General features: G+C 36.3%; 3 protein-coding genes across 11 annotated transcripts; 2 read left to right on the top strand and 1 right to left on the bottom strand.

The window, feature by feature from the left end:
• Window positions 1–205: 205 nt before the first annotated feature.
• Window positions 206–4,895, top strand: LOC139192789 (serine/threonine-protein kinase STY13-like). Of its 2 annotated transcripts, none has more exons than XM_070815481.1 (6): window positions 206–535; window positions 2,390–2,522; window positions 3,063–3,258; window positions 3,573–3,637; window positions 3,807–3,962; window positions 4,280–4,895. In XM_070815481.1, the coding sequence occupies exons 1-6, from the start codon at window positions 291–293 to the stop codon at window positions 4,607–4,609; spliced, it is 1,125 nt and encodes a 374-aa protein (XP_070671582.1). In that variant the 5' UTR covers window positions 206–290; the 3' UTR covers window positions 4,610–4,895. The 2 variants fall into 2 exon arrangements, with proteins under 2 accessions (XP_070671582.1, XP_070671581.1); XM_070815480.1 differs by having other exon boundaries at window positions 207–535; window positions 3,573–3,694.
• A 2,940-nt stretch (window positions 4,896–7,835) lies between these two features.
• LOC103426809 (G-box-binding factor 1-like) lies at window positions 7,836–11,862 on the top strand. 8 transcript variants are annotated; one of them, XM_070804492.1, is made up of 12 exons: window positions 7,836–8,096; window positions 8,651–8,793; window positions 8,878–8,925; window positions 9,043–9,132; window positions 9,261–9,350; window positions 9,464–9,639; window positions 9,774–9,831; window positions 10,184–10,232; window positions 10,298–10,497; window positions 10,969–11,046; window positions 11,216–11,341; window positions 11,533–11,862. In XM_070804492.1, the coding sequence occupies exons 2-12, from the start codon at window positions 8,734–8,736 to the stop codon at window positions 11,614–11,616; spliced, it is 1,059 nt and encodes a 352-aa protein (XP_070660593.1). In that variant the 5' UTR covers window positions 7,836–8,096; window positions 8,651–8,733; the 3' UTR covers window positions 11,617–11,862.
• A 323-nt stretch (window positions 11,863–12,185) lies between these two features.
• On the bottom strand, window positions 12,186–15,786 carry LOC139192799 (HVA22-like protein k). The gene is made up of 8 exons (XM_070815526.1): window positions 15,633–15,786; window positions 15,042–15,100; window positions 14,831–14,928; window positions 14,624–14,675; window positions 14,016–14,079; window positions 13,029–13,124; window positions 12,759–12,831; window positions 12,186–12,572 (listed from the first exon to the last, which is right to left on the bottom strand). Exons 1-8 carry the CDS (start codon window positions 15,663–15,665, stop codon window positions 12,430–12,432), a joined length of 618 nt encoding a protein of 205 aa, XP_070671627.1. The 5' UTR covers window positions 15,666–15,786; the 3' UTR covers window positions 12,186–12,429.
• Between the last annotated feature and the right edge of the window lie 560 nt (window positions 15,787–16,346).

The raw sequence follows: 16,346 nt of genomic DNA, 5'->3' as shown, positions 1-16,346 counted from the left end.
CAGCGGATCATACTCCCGAAATTAATTATTTATTATTTATTATTCGAATTAGGAATAAATTATTTATTTCCCAAAAATGCAGCAAAAGTTTCCGAAGTTTTCCCTCGCATTTCTCGCACAGCATTTAAATGGACACATAATTTTTCCATTTATATGATTTTCCGGTTTTAATTTTCGGCTATATAATTTGGAATTTAATTCTCTCAAAAACCACTTCCTTGGACTCTGTCTTTATCGCTTCCTCTCTCTCTCTCTCTAGCCTTCTCTCTCTAACTCTATCTCTGTGCAAAATGCATATAGCAGCAGAAGTAGTACTGGGGTTGTCAGCAATGGAGGGAGAGGGAGGCGGGTTCATCGACCTGTACAAGAAGGACCCTGTTGAGAACGCCGAGAGCGGCGGCGAGAGGAAGGGAGATGCGGCGGGGAAGGCCAGCTTCGCCTTCAAATTCGACCCCAGCATTCTGATTGACCCCAGCTGCATCAAGATTGGGTCTGTGCTCGGTGAAGGGCCTGGAGCTATTGTTTATGAAGGATTGTGGGTCTCCCATTAACACTTTCTTCTCTGTATCTGTTTGCTCTGTGCTTTTTTTTTCTTGGGTTTTTTGCTTCTTGATTTTGGTTGCTCACATTGTTTGCATGTTATTTTAATTGTGGTGCTTTTGGTGCTGGCTTGGCTGCTTGAGTTGGTGTTTTTGTTTCGGTTTGGTGTTTTAGTTGTGTTAGTTTCGAAATCGAGGTTTTTTGATAAACCCTTTTGAGGGTTTTTGATGATTTTTGGGTTTATGGTGGCAAGTGCTGACTTATATTCCGATCTTGGAGTTGTGGTTCTCATAATTGATAAACCCTTTTCGAGTCAAAAGGGAATTGTGGGTTTTTGAGTTGAAGTTTCTGCCATGGTACATTTGTCTTATAACGTTTCGTTACCTTTGAATCTTCATTAAATTTGAACTGGAGGGTTCCTGCTGGAGGTGATCTTGTATCAGTGTATAGGAGAACACATATAAAGTATATAGTATTGATGAGAATCGTTATTGGGAGAGATCATCGATCATCAGTTTTAACTGTTTTTGATAAATGCTCCAAAGTGGATGTGATCACTCTGGATTTTAGAGTCCATTTATTATTAAGCTTAGGAGGGATAAAAATTTCGTTAATGTAGATTCGACTGATCGTGATTTTGAATGCCCAAAATGGAATGTTGACATTCTGCATTTGAAGTCTATTCATTTATCATCACTCTGTTGCGACTAATGAGTCATGTAAGATGATTTTTAATGAATTACTCTAGCAATCGTACTTTAAATAGGGAGATACATAATTACGTGTGGAAGGTTGCAAATGGGAAACCATTGGTTATATATGGCAGATAATCTTCTGTTTTAATTTGGAGGTGTGCTCTTTATGTTTCAATAGCCTGGGGATTGGGAGACGAGGTGGTGAGGGGGGTCGGTGGGCAGGGTGGATTCAACTAACGGTGACCTTACAACCTAGAAGCCATTGGTTCGATTGTCCCCTTTTAGATCATCCAAATTGTTCCTCCCTCTGGATCATAGATCACCTGATTACTAGGGTACACCTAAGCATATGCAGTGGAACTGTTTAATCATAGATCCTTTTTTGTGCTTTTCTTTCTCATATTCGAACTTCTCTCAGGATAAAAACATTTGCTTACCCCTTAACGAGATTATCATCGGTTGGCTTGGTGGTCTTCAAGGATGTAATAATCAGTTGCAGAGATCAGATTACTATTGGACTTTTAAGTTTAGGTATAAAAGTAAGTAAAGAATCAACTGTTTTAGGCACATACAGGACGGACATAATTATCGTCTGATATTTGTTCTTTGGTGATGCGATATCAGTTTATTCTTTACAGTATCGGATTTAGATATAAAGACTTTAGAGAATCAATGAGTTTAGGGCAAGTCCTTTCAACAGGTGGAAACTGGGAGATGATCAAAGAGAGTTTGGAAAAGAAGGATATCTTTAGATTTTTTTTACTTGGCCAGGCCTTATCATAGATTCATTTACATAGTTTATTTAATAGTTATCATATTCATTGCACCTGGAGGTTAAATTTCTGGGCAAGCAGCAGTCCGAGATAGATGTCATTGACATAAACTTTATCCCTTTGTTGCCGTGCATGAAAAACATTAATGGTCAATGGCAGCAGTAGGTGTTTGTGGCAGGGTTTTTTTTTTTTTTACACTAAACAATTTTGTGAAACTTATTAATATGAGACAACATCTTACTTGAATTCTAAATGTAATAATTCGATCATATATATTTGTCCTGATTAAGTAAGAATATAAGTCATAATCTATATGCTGAAACTGAGGAATTTTATGTCCTGGATTTTAGATTGCTGAAGCTTTCGAAATTATGTTTCTAGGTACCAATCCAAGCCGGTTGCTGTAAAAATTATACGGCCACCCAAAACAACAGAAGTTAGTCTTGATTGCCAAGAAAAGTTCCAGAGGGAAGTTTCATTGCTTGTAAAAGTTAAACATGAAAATATTGTCAAGGTATGATGCTCATTCCTCTCTTTTTTTCTATTTTTTCTTTTTTTTTTCTTATGCCTGCATTTGTTATTAATATAGATATTTACACTCATCATTTCTTGGAAATCATTTTCTCCCATTTGTGAGCAATATCCTTATGCAAATTGACCATTGGTTTCAAGAACTATATTTCGTCGATTTATATCCAGGTCAGATGAAATCTTGACCTGGGGAAATGAAAGCACTGCGCTTCTGTTCCTAAAGTGGTATACAATTTTGTGATCCTGTTAGCTTCAGCAAACTGGCTTAAGTAATTAAAACTATGATGGATACAGAGATAACAGTAATTTGGAAAGCTAAATTTAAGGAAAAAATGTTAATAAATTTTTGTTTTTAAATCTTTCAGTTTTACTGTCTTTCACCTTCTAAATGTATCTAGATTCGTATGTGTAGCTTATTAAAGCTTGATCATATCAGTTTGTAGTACTCATTTTCCTGACGGGTATATTTTTATGGTCAATGCCCCTAGTGCATATGCTCATATAAGTCAATGCTCTGAAACAGTTCGTAGGTGCATGCTTTGAACCTTCGATGATAATTCTTACTGAGCTTCTGAGAGGAGGCAACCTTCAGAAGCACCTGTGGGGGAGGCGCCCCGGAACACTTGATCTCAAATGTTCAATAAGTTTTGCAATAGATGTATGTCGAGCTATGGAATACTTGCATGCAAATGGAATCATCCACCGTGACCTGAAACCAGGTTATTGTTCATTTTCCTTGTTCTTTCCTTTTTGTTCTGGTTGTTTGAGTTTATTTTGACAAGGGGGCCAATTGATCAGGCGCTTGGATTGGCTACATGTCCTACTTGTAACTGTAAATGAGTTCATTCGTAGATCCACAAAAAAATTTACTCATTTTTAGTTTTGAAAATTTGCCAGAAATGCATATGTAAATTCATCATGCTTTCTTTTGGTTTTGCATACTCATCTCAGTTCTAATTCTTGAACAATAGGGTTTAAACATCGTTTACCGAAGGAATTTAGTTCTAACAGATACTCTTATTTTTTTCCCCAGCCAACCTACTCCTTACAGAAGACCTGAACAAGATTAAGGTGGCTGACTTTGGCCACGCAAGGGAGGTAATATCCGGGGACATGACATCTGAGGCTGGGACCTACAGATGGATGGCTCCCGAGGTGCACTTTTTTCAGTTTTTGTGTTTCTTCACTCGTTATTCATGCATATACTGCAACAACAACAAAATATGCATAAAATAGCTAATTGTATTTTTCTTTTTATCTGACTTAGCTATTCAGCAAAGAACCAGTTCCAAAAGGAACGAAGAAGGAATATGACCACAAGGCAGATGTGTACAGCTTTTCAATAGTTCTGTGGGAACTGATTGTAAACCGAATTCCTTTCTCTGGACGGACTAATATATTGGTTGCATATGCATCGGCGAATGTAAGTCCTATGAATGACATTCAAACAGAAACTGATGAACCAGAAACCTGAAAATCTATCCAATAGCTATAGCAAGTACTTGAACGCTTTCCTATCTGTATTCTCTTTTAAGATTTAGTTCACTTCCATTATACGGTGCTTGATTATTTTGAGATGCCTTAAGATGACTGCCAACATTATCTGCTAGCTGACGTTTTTTATTGAAATTTTCTTGAGTTAAGAGTTTGATTTTTCTGGGGATGGACCGAGTGTACATAAAAAAAATATTTTCAGAAGTTGAATGACTGTTGGCGGATGACTTCTCTTTGTGCTTTCAGCAAATACGGCCAGAGCTGGACGACATTCCTCAGGACCTTGTCCCACTATTGGAGTCCTGTTGGGCAGATGACCCTAGGATCCGACCTGAGTTCATGGAGATCACGAGCCATCTTTCCAACTATCACAAGCAACTGTGTGCAGCTGAGGCGGAACCTCCAGCAGTCAATGTGCCGGAAGCTGAACATCAAGAGAGCAATGTGAAGGAACAAGAGCCTCCCAAAGTCCATATGATTGACAAGTCCGAAGAGAAAAAGAAAGCTAAAAGGAGAAAGAAGTGCAGATCAAGTTTCTTCTTGTTTTGCTGTCGACCTGTAGCGGTGCATGAGTGATTGGTTATCCGCTCAAGTTTTGTAGGATACAGAGTAGAACCACAGATTTAGAGATTAGGGTAGACACAGCCAGGGCTCCTGAGCTGAACTGTTGTTCTGTAACTTGTGTTACAAGCAACTGTACAGATACACCGTGTTAGGAACCATCGAATAAAAATAGATAGAGACTGGAGGCTAGGGAGGAACCGCATACACAACTTTAAAGAAACAAAAAAAAAACAAAGTTTGTACTCGTTTTCGCAGTTGAATATTTCTTCTGAAATCAAAGCTATGTTTTGAACTTTGATCACTAGCATACTTTCAGTTCTGTGCTCAAACTGTTGGATTTTTTTTATATCGTACGAAGGGATGCTGGCCTGCGGCTTAAGCAAACTCATATTTTAGTAATGAATTGTTTCGTGCAAGTTAACGTGATTAGTCACAGTGACTCTTTTTTTTCTGATGCTTGAATTGCTGGTTCTGATGAATTATGTGAGCTTCTTTTGGTGTACAAATTTTGGGTGGAAAGTAGGGTTGCAGATAAGGATTTTGTTTCCCTTTTTAACTAGAGGGCGGCTTAGTGGTGTTATCTAATATGTTGACTAAGCGATCACATCATTGTGAATTTTTGTAAAAAGCTACTTTAGGGTAAAAAAAAAAACTTTGTAGGTAAAAAAGATAGGCAAGTGATTGCGCGTGTCTAGATTTTTTGAAAGATACGAAAATTGAAAGAACGAGTATCTTACAAGATACAGAAATGAGAGAATCGAATTCGTAGTTAGTGTGTTATCTTATAGAACACCACGTGTGGGTGCTTAAAAGAAAATTTTGAGGATACGAAAATTGAAAGAACGAGTATCGTACAAGATACAGAAATAAGAGAATCGAATTCGTAGTTAGTGTGTTATCTTATAGAACATCACGTGTGGGTCCTTAAAAGAAATTTTTGAGGACCTTTCAACTACAATCGCTTTTGCACCAAAAATCTGATTTCTATTTCCCCACTTAGTATTACAATAGTGGTATTTTTTTTCTTTTTTTTACTTGTAAAAAAAAAATTTTAGGTTTAAATCTCGTGAATAACAAGTTTGAAACCAATTTATGACCGCATCTCCTAACACGTTTGTAAATATATTGTTTTCATTCCAAGAATTGGGATTTGATTAGAAAGTCCCGAACACATGTGATAACATTAATGGATTCAATACACTACATCATCATATTATGTTGTATGTATACGGATGGTATCAATTGCGTTCAAGTTCACGAATTTGTAATTGTGTCATGTGCATGTACGAACACGAGTTGACCAACACATATATCGATCTAACAATGCAATAATCATATTTTCATCAATAAATGGAGAGGTTAATAGTCGAACAATTCCAATCATATGCTATGATAGTTCTCATGTACATAGAAGATCTTTATATTCGTGCAAGTTTTTTTTTATTTTTTTATTTTAATATACAGTAGTAGAACTCATTAAGTCATAATTTGGTACTGAGGTGATTCAGAAAAAAAATGGCTATCAAAAAAGCCAGCTTTTTTATGTTTGGTAAACATTCAGCTTCAGTTTTTTTTCACAGTTTTTTGTGAAAAAAAACAAAAAACACAAAGCTGCAAAACCCAACTTTGAAAAACCAACTTTTGTTCACATCTGTTTTACATAAAAATTTATCAAACACTATAATACTGTTTTTTTTTTCAAAAGCACTTTTACAAAAAAGTTTACCAAACACTCTGCTGCTTATTCTCACAGCACATCAGAAACAGTTTTTTTTCAAAGCACAATAATACCAAACTAGCCATAAATTCAAAAGTGGTTCGGTACAAATGTTTATTTTAAGAGCCAATCATGGCATTACATTATCCTTCACAAGTAAGTGGCAATACTTGGGGGAGTACCGTTCCATTCAGTCTTGTTGCACCTATAGACCAATTTGTGAAAGGCCATGGGCAACCGAGTTTGTTTGGCGACAATTGTGAGTAATTTTACCTTAAATTCGTGCTTGAAATTGCAAAAATGTATCAACAATTTTTCAAACAAAAAAGGAAATTTCCCGGCTCCTGTACTTATTGAATTTGGCCTCATATCTAAGTTTTATTTAATGTTTATTTAGTATATGATAAGTAATAAATAATATTTTTTATACTAAAAATAATAAATGAGTTTTCTCTCCCTTGTCCATCCTTTTATCCTATTTGTACTCAGGAAAGGAAAAAGATTTTTTTATTTTAATCGACCATTAAATCCTATCTCTGCAATTTTCTTACTTCGTTTTGAGATTTTTCAATGAATGTCACCTTTAGTATGTTCTTAATCTCTTTATTTAATTATTTATATCGTCCTTGAATTTGTCTAGTAGAGTACGATTTGAGAATAGTTTATATTTCATTTTTGTTACTTCATGTTGATTATTATACAATTTTATATAAACAAAATAATGAATATATGCTTTTGTGCTAATTTCAACTAGCCCATGCAAGAAAAAATTCTTCGTTCCGCTTTTGGGTATGTGGTTCTAAATTTTTCACATTGCACCTAAAGTTTTAAAATTATATTAATTTATATCATGTGTCAAGATAATACAAATATAACTTACACATTAGTCCATATGAGAGTATCATGCTCACTATTGCCAATATAATGAAAAATTAATCCAACTATAAACGTAAATTGAGACAATTTGAATATTTTTAAGTGTAAAATGAGGTCCATTTTGAAATTCAATATTGTTAAGATTACTATTCACACATTTATTTTTACTTCTCAAATTTTAAGTGTAAATTGAAAAAAAAATTAATACTTCACGGTACATTTTAAAATAGGGAGTGGTATTCATACTTTTTTTTATTTCTCTTACACTCTTGTTAATTTTTTATCAGTTCCTTCAATTCATTCGATTCGGTAAGTCAGAAATTAAGAGAGTATGAAAGACGTTGTGTGGATGGCGCCATCTTATTTGTTTTGTTTCAACTCATAAGTAAATAAATAATAACTTCACAATTTTTAAGTCGACGTGGCCGCCAATCAAGGAGGAAGAAAAAGATAAATTAATAAAATAAAGTATTAATTAATTAATTAATATAATAAAAAGAAAGGTAGTTGTCAGGATGAGTCATCGTGGCTTATGCACCGTCACGATCTAATCCAGTGAAACGTGGACAGCTGGACGCCTCTTCCTCGCACGTGTCTCCCCCGGCAAACCCTAACCCCCTTCTTCTCTTCCGGTACACCTCCGCCACACTGGATCTCCCTCCTACACAACATATCCAGTCACTCCCCCGTCCCAACTAAACAACGACAAACTGAAAGCCCAGCAGCCAACGGACACACAGAGACACAGCCTCCCTCTCTCTCCTCTCTCTCTCTCTCTCTCTCTCTCTCTCTCTCTCTCTCCAAATCGAAAAACCCTAGATTCCTAATTTGGTAGCCGTTGATCTTAAATAAAGTGGTGTTCCACCTGGACTTCCACCTCACTCTCTCTGAACGCCATGAAAGCAGGTCTGCCTTTCTCTGTCTATCTCTTCTTTCTCTCTCCTTTTATGATTCTCTCGAATCACGCGTCTCCGGGCCCGATTCTTCTTAGTTGCTTTTCGATTTCGTGTTTGTATTCTACAATTTGTGCAAAAAATCTCAGCTTTTTTTATTTTATTTTATAGATTTCTGTGTTGTTTGCATAAGTCAATCTGTTGCTGCTGCTATTTGATTTACCATCAGCTTTTGATTGTAATGGTTGATTTGAATTTTGAACTTTGATGTGGGAAAATTATTTAATTTTGGATTAAGGGTAGGTGTAATTTAATCCACTTTTGGGTAAATTTTGTAGCTTTGAGTTTCAAATCTGTGCGGCTGAACGGTAAATACTTGAGAATTCGAATGTAATTTTTTCAACAATTGAGCAAGTAATTTGTAATTTATTAATTGAATTAGTGATTTTGTTGATGTTAAATGTTAAGCATGTAATTAGTGAGTCTGGGGACTGTTAATTTTGGTGTCTGTTAAATTTAAGCATGTAATTAGTGAATCTGAGGACCGTTAATTATGGTGTCTATCAGGTGCTTCCTAGATTATTTTGAAGAATAAACGTGATCTGGTAAATTTAGAACTAAAAAGGGGTATTTGCTGAGCCCATAGAAAAATGGGGACAGGGGAAGAAGGTACTCCTCCTAAGCCTTCCAAACAAGCTTCAACAGCTCAGGTAATTCCCTCAGTTCCATCCTCTGTCCTCGTCTTCAATCCTATCGCGGTTCGAGTTTTTAATCTGTTTCTGATGATTGTGCAGGAAATACCAACACCACCTTCGTATCCCGATTGGTCCAGCTCTATGCAGGTTCATGATGAAAACACATTCTGGATCAATATGTAATTTTTTTTAAGTAAGCTAGATAGATATATTTGATATCCTGATAAATGAGTTTAATAGCTTACGGAAAACTTTCTTGTTTAGGCTTATTATGGTCCTGGTGGTACTCCGCCTCCCTTTTTCGCCTCCACTGTTGCTTCCCCAACTCCACACCCTTATATGTGGGGAGCCCAGGTACGTCTCTTGCTTTGGGATTATACACTGACATACATGTTTCTTAGGGAGCGGTTGCTCTTTGTTTGCGTCTTCTTTTTCCAGAAAGAGGTGGTTTTTATTCTTTGTTGTTGTTTACTATTTTTCAGCATCCTATGATGCCGCCATATGGAACTCCAGTTCCATATCCGGCCATGTATCCTCCAGGTGGAGTTTATGCTCATCCTAGTATGGTCACGGTATGATGCTATTCCTCTACATGTGCATCCGTCTTCATAGATAAAAATGGACTCTGTTATTTAGGAAGATCTCTACCTAATCAGCTTATTTCTTTTATCCAATTATTCTGTAGACTCCAGGCGCACCACAACCAGCCCCGGAGTTGGAAGGGAAGGGTTCTGATGGGAAAGAGCGGGCTTCAACTAAAAAGACCAAGGGAACTGCAGGAAATGCAAGTTTGGCTGGTGGCAAGGCTGTGGAGAGTGGAAAGGCAACTTCAGGTTCAGGAAATGATGGTGCTTCACAAAGGTGTGCTGATCTTTGCTTTGGATTCTTGCTTTTGACAAGTTTTTAGATTGTTCTCTTCTTTTGACATGTGTTCCATAGAACATTTATCTATCGGCACTGTGCCTTGATCTGACTGTAAATTTTTGGCAATGTAGTGGTGAAAGTGGTAGCGAGGGTTCCTCTGATGGAAGTGATGATAATGCTAACCATCAGGTGTGTATGTGCATTACATCTAATTACTTATAGATGATATTGGTAACTATTTAAAATGGCAGGCGGATTTTGGAAGCTTTTGAAACCCATCTAGAAAACTAGCGTTGGCCACTTTATGCTTGCAAACATCTAAAACTCGGATGCCGTCTTTAGAGTTTCATATTAACCTAAAAATGGCTAGCAGAGTTTGGAAGCTTTCAAAACCCATGTAGAAAACTAGCATTGGCCACTTTATGCTTGCAAACATCAAAACTTGGATGCCGTCTTTAGAGTTTCATATTAACCTAACAACATTCTTTTTGTATGATGCATTCTTTTCCTTCTAATGATAACATACCCAATTTCTCTGTAGGAGTATGGTACAAACAAGAAGGGGAGCTTTGACAAGATGCTTGCCGATGGTATATTAATCTTGTTCATACTACTGCCTGCTTATATTATATTTTCTGAAATGATTTTCTCACAGTTCATTTTTCAGGTGCAAATGCACAGAATAGCACTGGGGCCATTCAGGCTTCAGTGCCTGGGAAGCCTGTCTCTATGCCTGGAACTAATCTGAATATTGGAATGGACTTATGGAATGCATCCCCTGCTGGTGCTGGAGCAGCAAAAGTGAGAGGAAATCCGTCGGGTGCCCCATCAGCTGGTGGTGAGCATTGGATTCAAGTACGTGTCTTTCTGTTTTGTTCTATATTGTTATTTAGTATTACTATTCGTTTTTCATGCAAAACTTTATCGGTCTATATGTTTGGCATGTTACGTTCGGCGTTTTTAGTTTGGCACAAGACTGCCAGTCTGGAAGCACAATTAAACAAGATCCTACCTAATAATGGTCTAGATAACAGTCGAGTAAAATAACATGTTAGATTGTCTGCCAAGAGAAAACCTGACTAGGTGTGTGTGTGTTTGTATTTGAATGAAAGTATTATTTTTGTTAATAACTTTAATGGTTTGTTAGTAAAACTATTACATTTAAATTTTATTGTTCATTCAATTTGGTTCGTACTTTGAAATTGGATTCCGTTTACAATTTGCGGAGGTGCCGAGTCATGGTGACTCATAAATATCTCTCTTAAAAATCGAAAATGCACTTTGGTAGTTGTTTTAGCTCATCATTGATTTTCATGATTTTGACAGGACGAACGTGAACTGAAAAGACAGAAAAGAAAGCAATCGAATAGGGAGTCAGCTAGGAGGTCAAGATTACGGAAGCAGGTACATATGTACTTCTGTACTTGTTGACAGGAATTTCTTGTTCTATCTGCCTTTTTGGATATGCATCCTGTGCTACAGGACGATGATAAGTTTTAAATAATCATGTGCTTAGACTTGAACAAAAATAATTCATGTCTAAATCGCTCTTCCGTTTCTTATGTGTTTCCAGGCTGAGTGTGAAGAGCTACAAGCAAGGGTAGAGGTTTTGAGCAATGAGAATCATGGCCTCAGAGAGGAGCTGCACAGGCTTTCTGAGGAATGTGAGAAACTTACATCAGAGAATACTAATATAAAGGTCCGTTTCTATACGCTTGCACTTTGTTCTTATTTTTTTACTTGTATGACATCCATCGGGGAGAGAATCCTTGCTGATTAGAGTTCTAGCATGATGCGTTAAAAGCAATCCAAGTTGCCCGAAATGTTTCACTAATCTGTTGCACGAGTGCAGTCCATCTTTTGACAAAGTACGTTTGTGCTGCTATGCAGGAAGAATTGACACGAGTGTGCGGACCTGATTTAGTAGCAAACCTTGAGCAGCAGCCTGGTGGTGGTGAGGGCAAAAACAGCTGAGATGGAATAGTAGTCTCGCTTTGTAGTAACAGAGATTTATGAGCTCCGGAAAGCCACGACCGTTCCGCGAATTGAGCGTAGAGAATTTGTTTTCCTTACTAATTCGAACACTTTTAACCCTTTTATCTGTAACAGTAACGTTTATTTATGAACATAGCTGTTGAGTTGGATCCTCTGAGTAGTGGGAACCATGCAAATTGTTGTATCATTGGAAAGAGTATATAATAGATTGACCTCCGTTTGGTATTTGTAGTCTTCGAATCGATTTGTGGCTTTGTATTCTTGTCCCCCATTTTTCCTCTTTCCCTACTCATCCAAAGTGATGCCCCCGAATGAAGGCATTGTCCGGTTCGCGCTCTTATTTGGAAACTTTAGAGTGCTGCTATTTGGACCGCCTTTATTGAACGAGCAAAGGTGGTCCAAATAGCATGAATCGTTTAAAAGTTATGTTTAGACCGATAGTTGCTTACTCTAATAAGAGTCGGACGCACAATTGTGCGTGAAACCTTTAAATTCTTCACATTAAGGTCCACAATGTTGAATTACACATCATCTGACAGAGTGGAGAATAATGAACCAGCTTTTGATATTTGCCTAATCGACAGATAACATGCTATAAGAGTAATTTACACCAAAATTGTTTTTCTTTAGAAATATGTTCCGCTACTTCGGAGATTTTACTAATCAATGGACAAACAAAAGATTTTAGACAACCTAATTCGAGGGAAGTAGTTTTATCTCTATATTGCGCCGGAAAGAATTTCAAAACTATACATCCGAAAAGCAATAATAATTCTCTTTTTAATACCAACACTAATCCTCGTGATCAGACTCCGAAACTGGTGCTGGTCTAGTCTGGTCTTCAATCACATTCTGCCCTGGTAGCTCTGGATTAGGCGGTCTGATCTGGCCTTCAATCGCATTCTGCCGGGGTACATCTGAATTAGGCGGCTGGTCTGTTAAAAACAAGGGAGGGCAACAAACTGTAATCAACGAAAATGAACTGGCGAGTTTAAAAAACAGGGACCAGTTACTAGCCTTTGTAACCTAATAATGTATCATTCTAGTATATACAATCACTATGTAGGAGAGAAACTATAGCTAAACTTCAGGCGTGTGAGGTCGGGATTAATCATTCTCACCTGAACCCAAAATCTTCATGATCATAACCCTAGCATACTCGATCTCGGCTTGGTGTGCACTTAGGAGTTTATGCTGCAATATAGAAACCAATATACCTCAATGAGTGTACATTTTAGAATTTTAGCCACAAAGTGTAAACAACAAAGAGCACTTCCATAGCAGTTCATTTGGATCCATACCAACAATTTCAGGGGTCCTGCTTAGTTCTTACCAAAGTAACATTCAATAAACTCATATTTATCTATACTGTGTAAAGACAGAGGGAATACCACTTCGCCATATGTGAGCCCCAAAACTCGATCAATTCTAGCTTGATGCTTCAGAAAGAACGGGCGTAGATGGCTTGTGTACAACTGCTTCGCTCCCTGATGCAAAAAGGGCAAAATTACTTGCTAATTCATTTTATAGAAAGAAGCAGGTAGTTAATTACAACAAAATTTTCTCCTTGTGTCAATATCTCATATGTATGCACATAACCACAGTCAGCTGTGAAACGTTACAAAGCATTCTGAACACAGCTCAACAATTCAACTATAAACATAAGATAAGGCACCCATAAATATCCAAATGAATATGCAATTCTTTTCGTCCAAGCGTCTGTCAACTTCTTTAACAGATGATGTTCCAACAAAATTGGATAAAAATCATGAAAAGAACAAGAATATATAGAATTTCAAAACGACTTCTAATCCTTTCTTTGATGTCTGACAGCCAAGACCTACCTGTAAACTTGATATGACAACCAAAAAAAGTAAAAACAACCTAGTTCAAAGAAAATATGTTTCGTAAAATAGATTAGCAAATTCTCACAAGCAATGAGCTTCGCTTTACAATCATATGCACAGTAATTAAGTAACACGATTTTGTTAATAATCAAAGGAGAAGAGCCCACGTGGTAAGGTAGGTGGGGAAAATGGTTAAGATTAGAAAATTTCATTGGTGAAATCACATCCTGATCTACCAAAGGAAAAATATAATCCAAAACAGAAAGATGAAAACAAATTTAAACAACGAACTTTTATTTTTGAGGTGAAATTATTCAATATTATGCAACAATTCCCAGGATGTTACAACGAGTCTGAATGTGAGGATGATTGCAATAACATACTAGAAGTGAACGCAAGAGAGGGGAAGAGAAAATAGACAATTATAACCAACTGAATTTTGTGACAGAAAGGTGTCTTTATAATTCTTCTTCCATATGTATTGATGTATTGATACAAACACTCCAAAAAGAAGAATAAAACTGAACTTACATCAACAGTAGGAAGTTGGAGCCAAACAAGAAATGCAAACTTCATATGGTAGTACATTGGGCACCTGGGCACAACAAAAAATAAAGATGAGGTTATCTATCAAACTCAGTACATGAAAAAATTAGTAGTGATTTATTTTCTTTTAACATTGTCCGAAATAACATACTGTTTCCTTATGCCAATAGATCCTCAATTATAACTATAGTTGAAAACACATTCTACTTTGAATGCTAATGAAACACTCTTGTTGGAAAATGGTATCGTTTCATAGTCACAACACAGACAGAGGAAAGTGCAAGCATATGGAAGAGTATAGGGTACCCTTTTTCTATTATTCTTTGTTCAAAATGCTGACATTGTATTTTTGCTTTTCAAGTCACCAACAAATTGAGGTTGAAAGTTGAAACATACAACCTTATTCATCAGTAATTTAATGAAACAGTCAATGTAACAAATTTAAAGAGATCTAGAGTAATCCTGAAACTACACCCAATTCAATACGGGATTCTGAGCAAATATACATATGTAAAAGGTAGCAATTGTGATATATAAAGAACCTAACTATTTAACAAATGCGGTAACTCTGAAGAACAGGATCCGGATCTTACCATGAAATAAGCTTGTCTGAAAATATTTCAACAAGGCTGAAAGATCCATAAGCTGCAATCATTTGAAGTGAAATTAGATTACTTGCATGATAGGGTAAAAAAGAAGCATAAGTCTTGATAGTATACAGTTAAGAATCATAAGACGAAAATTCGTCCAAGTACAAAGTACAAGAAGGAAAGTAATAAAAGTAATTAATAATTTCCAACCTGCCCAATACAAAAGCCACTTTTCTTGTGCAATACGATCTTTCCTTTCAATTGCCTTGCATGTACAGTATACTGGTATACCAATCCCCACAGAACAACTACACCAGAGCACAAATTCAACGTCTTTTCATAAACTAACCACATTCCAAGTTTAACGAAAATAAAATGACCATCATGCCTTAGCATGCAGTTCACATTAACCATGCCTTACCATGCAGTTCGGAGTACAATGTTCGAACCAAGAGGGCAAAGTAGCAACCTCAACCCTACCTGCATCAGATATTCTCAAACGTCAATTTTAGCGTTTAATTTATCGAAAAGTTAATGAATTCCAATATTAAATAAAACAATGAGGGTAATGGTGAACAATCATAAGCATCAACCATGGATATATAAATACACACACAGAAGCAAATTCATGATGTATTAACAAAATTATTGACCAAAAAAAGATTTATGAACAAAATTTCCATAAATTTCCCGAAGTTACTGAATTTCACAATCCAATTTCCTAATCCTACGATTAATTATCCTGTACTTTACTCACACGAATTACATCAAAAATTGAAATTTCCAAAAAAAAAAAATTAAATAATTTATAGTGAATAATTACAAAAATTGCTCAACAAGCATTTTAATCGCAAGTTATCAGTAATTGAGAAACCCTAAATCAGATTGGAGTTCGAAAATTTGGGGATCAGTCTTTTACAATAGTTGAAACGAAACGGAAACGAGAACAAAGAGAAAATAAATGTATCAGACAGTAAGTGAAGGGTTAAGGAAAATGGAATCGAAGGAGGACCTCGCTGGTGATGTTGGATCCGAGAAGAGCCATTTCTGAGCAGAGCAGAGCAAAAGCGCGCAGGGAAACCTCCTAACCGTTAATTACGTTTCACGAGATGTGTAGTTGATAGAAATGGAAAAGTTGAGTGAATTTTTCAAAGAAAACCGGCCCAACCGTTAACCGGCCCAATTATAGAGTCAAAGTCGAAAAAAGTCTGAACCCGAGACACAGTAGGTTGAAATAGAAGCTCTAACTAACAGGATAATTCACAATTTGCATTCAATTATAACACTAAACGGTCTAGTTTGTTTATTATCATTCGATTGGAATTGATAAAAACTAACTATATTTAAGGTAAGGAATTGTTATTGACATTTCAAAAATCTTATTTTGCACTCCAAACTTTTTATAATTAGAAAGAAAAACACACTTGTGAGGAGTGTAGAATGAGATTTTTAGAGTGTTAATAACAATTCTCTTAAGATATATTGAAGATGAAGGTGAACGATTTTTTTATTTTGATTGGATTAGGCATGAAGGAAGTTCACCTCTTCTAATCCTCTTATTTTAGGAGAATTGAAGTGAATAAGTTTCCTTGATGAGTAATTTATCATTTATTTTCAATTTTTTTAATCATGTCCTTAAATATAGTGAGTTGTCAATTCTAGTTAAATGATAGGGACCGTATAAGCCTAAAATGTGTATTCTTATCTTGGATAGGGCCAAACCACA

The sequence above is a fragment of the Malus domestica genome, chromosome 02 (assembly GCF_042453785.1).
Source record: "Malus domestica chromosome 02, GDT2T_hap1".
In the NCBI taxonomy this organism is placed as follows: Eukaryota; Viridiplantae; Streptophyta; class Magnoliopsida; order Rosales; family Rosaceae; genus Malus; species Malus domestica.
Note: the sequence above shows the minus strand (reverse complement) of the source record. Positions and strands in the feature narration are given on the sequence as shown.

Excerpts from the sequence above, each read along its gene's own strand:
- LOC139192789 (XM_070815480.1), top strand. The coding sequence starts at position 291 with ATGCATATAGCAGCAGAAGTAGTACTGGGGTTGTCAGCAATGGAGGGA. Across the intron at positions 2,523-3,062 it reads AACATGAAAATATTGTCAAG|TTCGTAGGTGCATGCTTTGA; the intron begins GTATGATGCTCA and ends GCTCTGAAACAG. Across the intron at positions 3,259-3,572 it reads CCACCGTGACCTGAAACCAG|CCAACCTACTCCTTACAGAA; the intron begins GTTATTGTTCAT and ends TTTTTTCCCCAG.
- LOC103426809 (XM_070804492.1), top strand. The coding sequence starts at position 8,734 with ATGGGGACAGGGGAAGAAGGTACTCCTCCTAAGCCTTCCAAACAAGCT. Across the intron at positions 9,640-9,773 it reads AATGATGGTGCTTCACAAAG|TGGTGAAAGTGGTAGCGAGG; the intron begins GTGTGCTGATCT and ends TTGGCAATGTAG. Across the intron at positions 11,047-11,215 it reads GGTCAAGATTACGGAAGCAG|GCTGAGTGTGAAGAGCTACA; the intron begins GTACATATGTAC and ends ATGTGTTTCCAG.
- LOC139192799 (XM_070815526.1), bottom strand. The coding sequence starts at position 15,665 with ATGGCTCTTCTCGGATCCAACATCACCAGCGAG. Across the intron at positions 14,676-14,830 it reads GTGGCTTTTGTATTGGGCAG|CTTATGGATCTTTCAGCCTT; the intron begins GTTGGAAATTAT and ends AAATGATTGCAG. Across the intron at positions 13,125-14,015 it reads TCCAACTTCCTACTGTTGAT|GGAGCGAAGCAGTTGTACAC; the intron begins GTAAGTTCAGTT and ends TTTTTGCATCAG.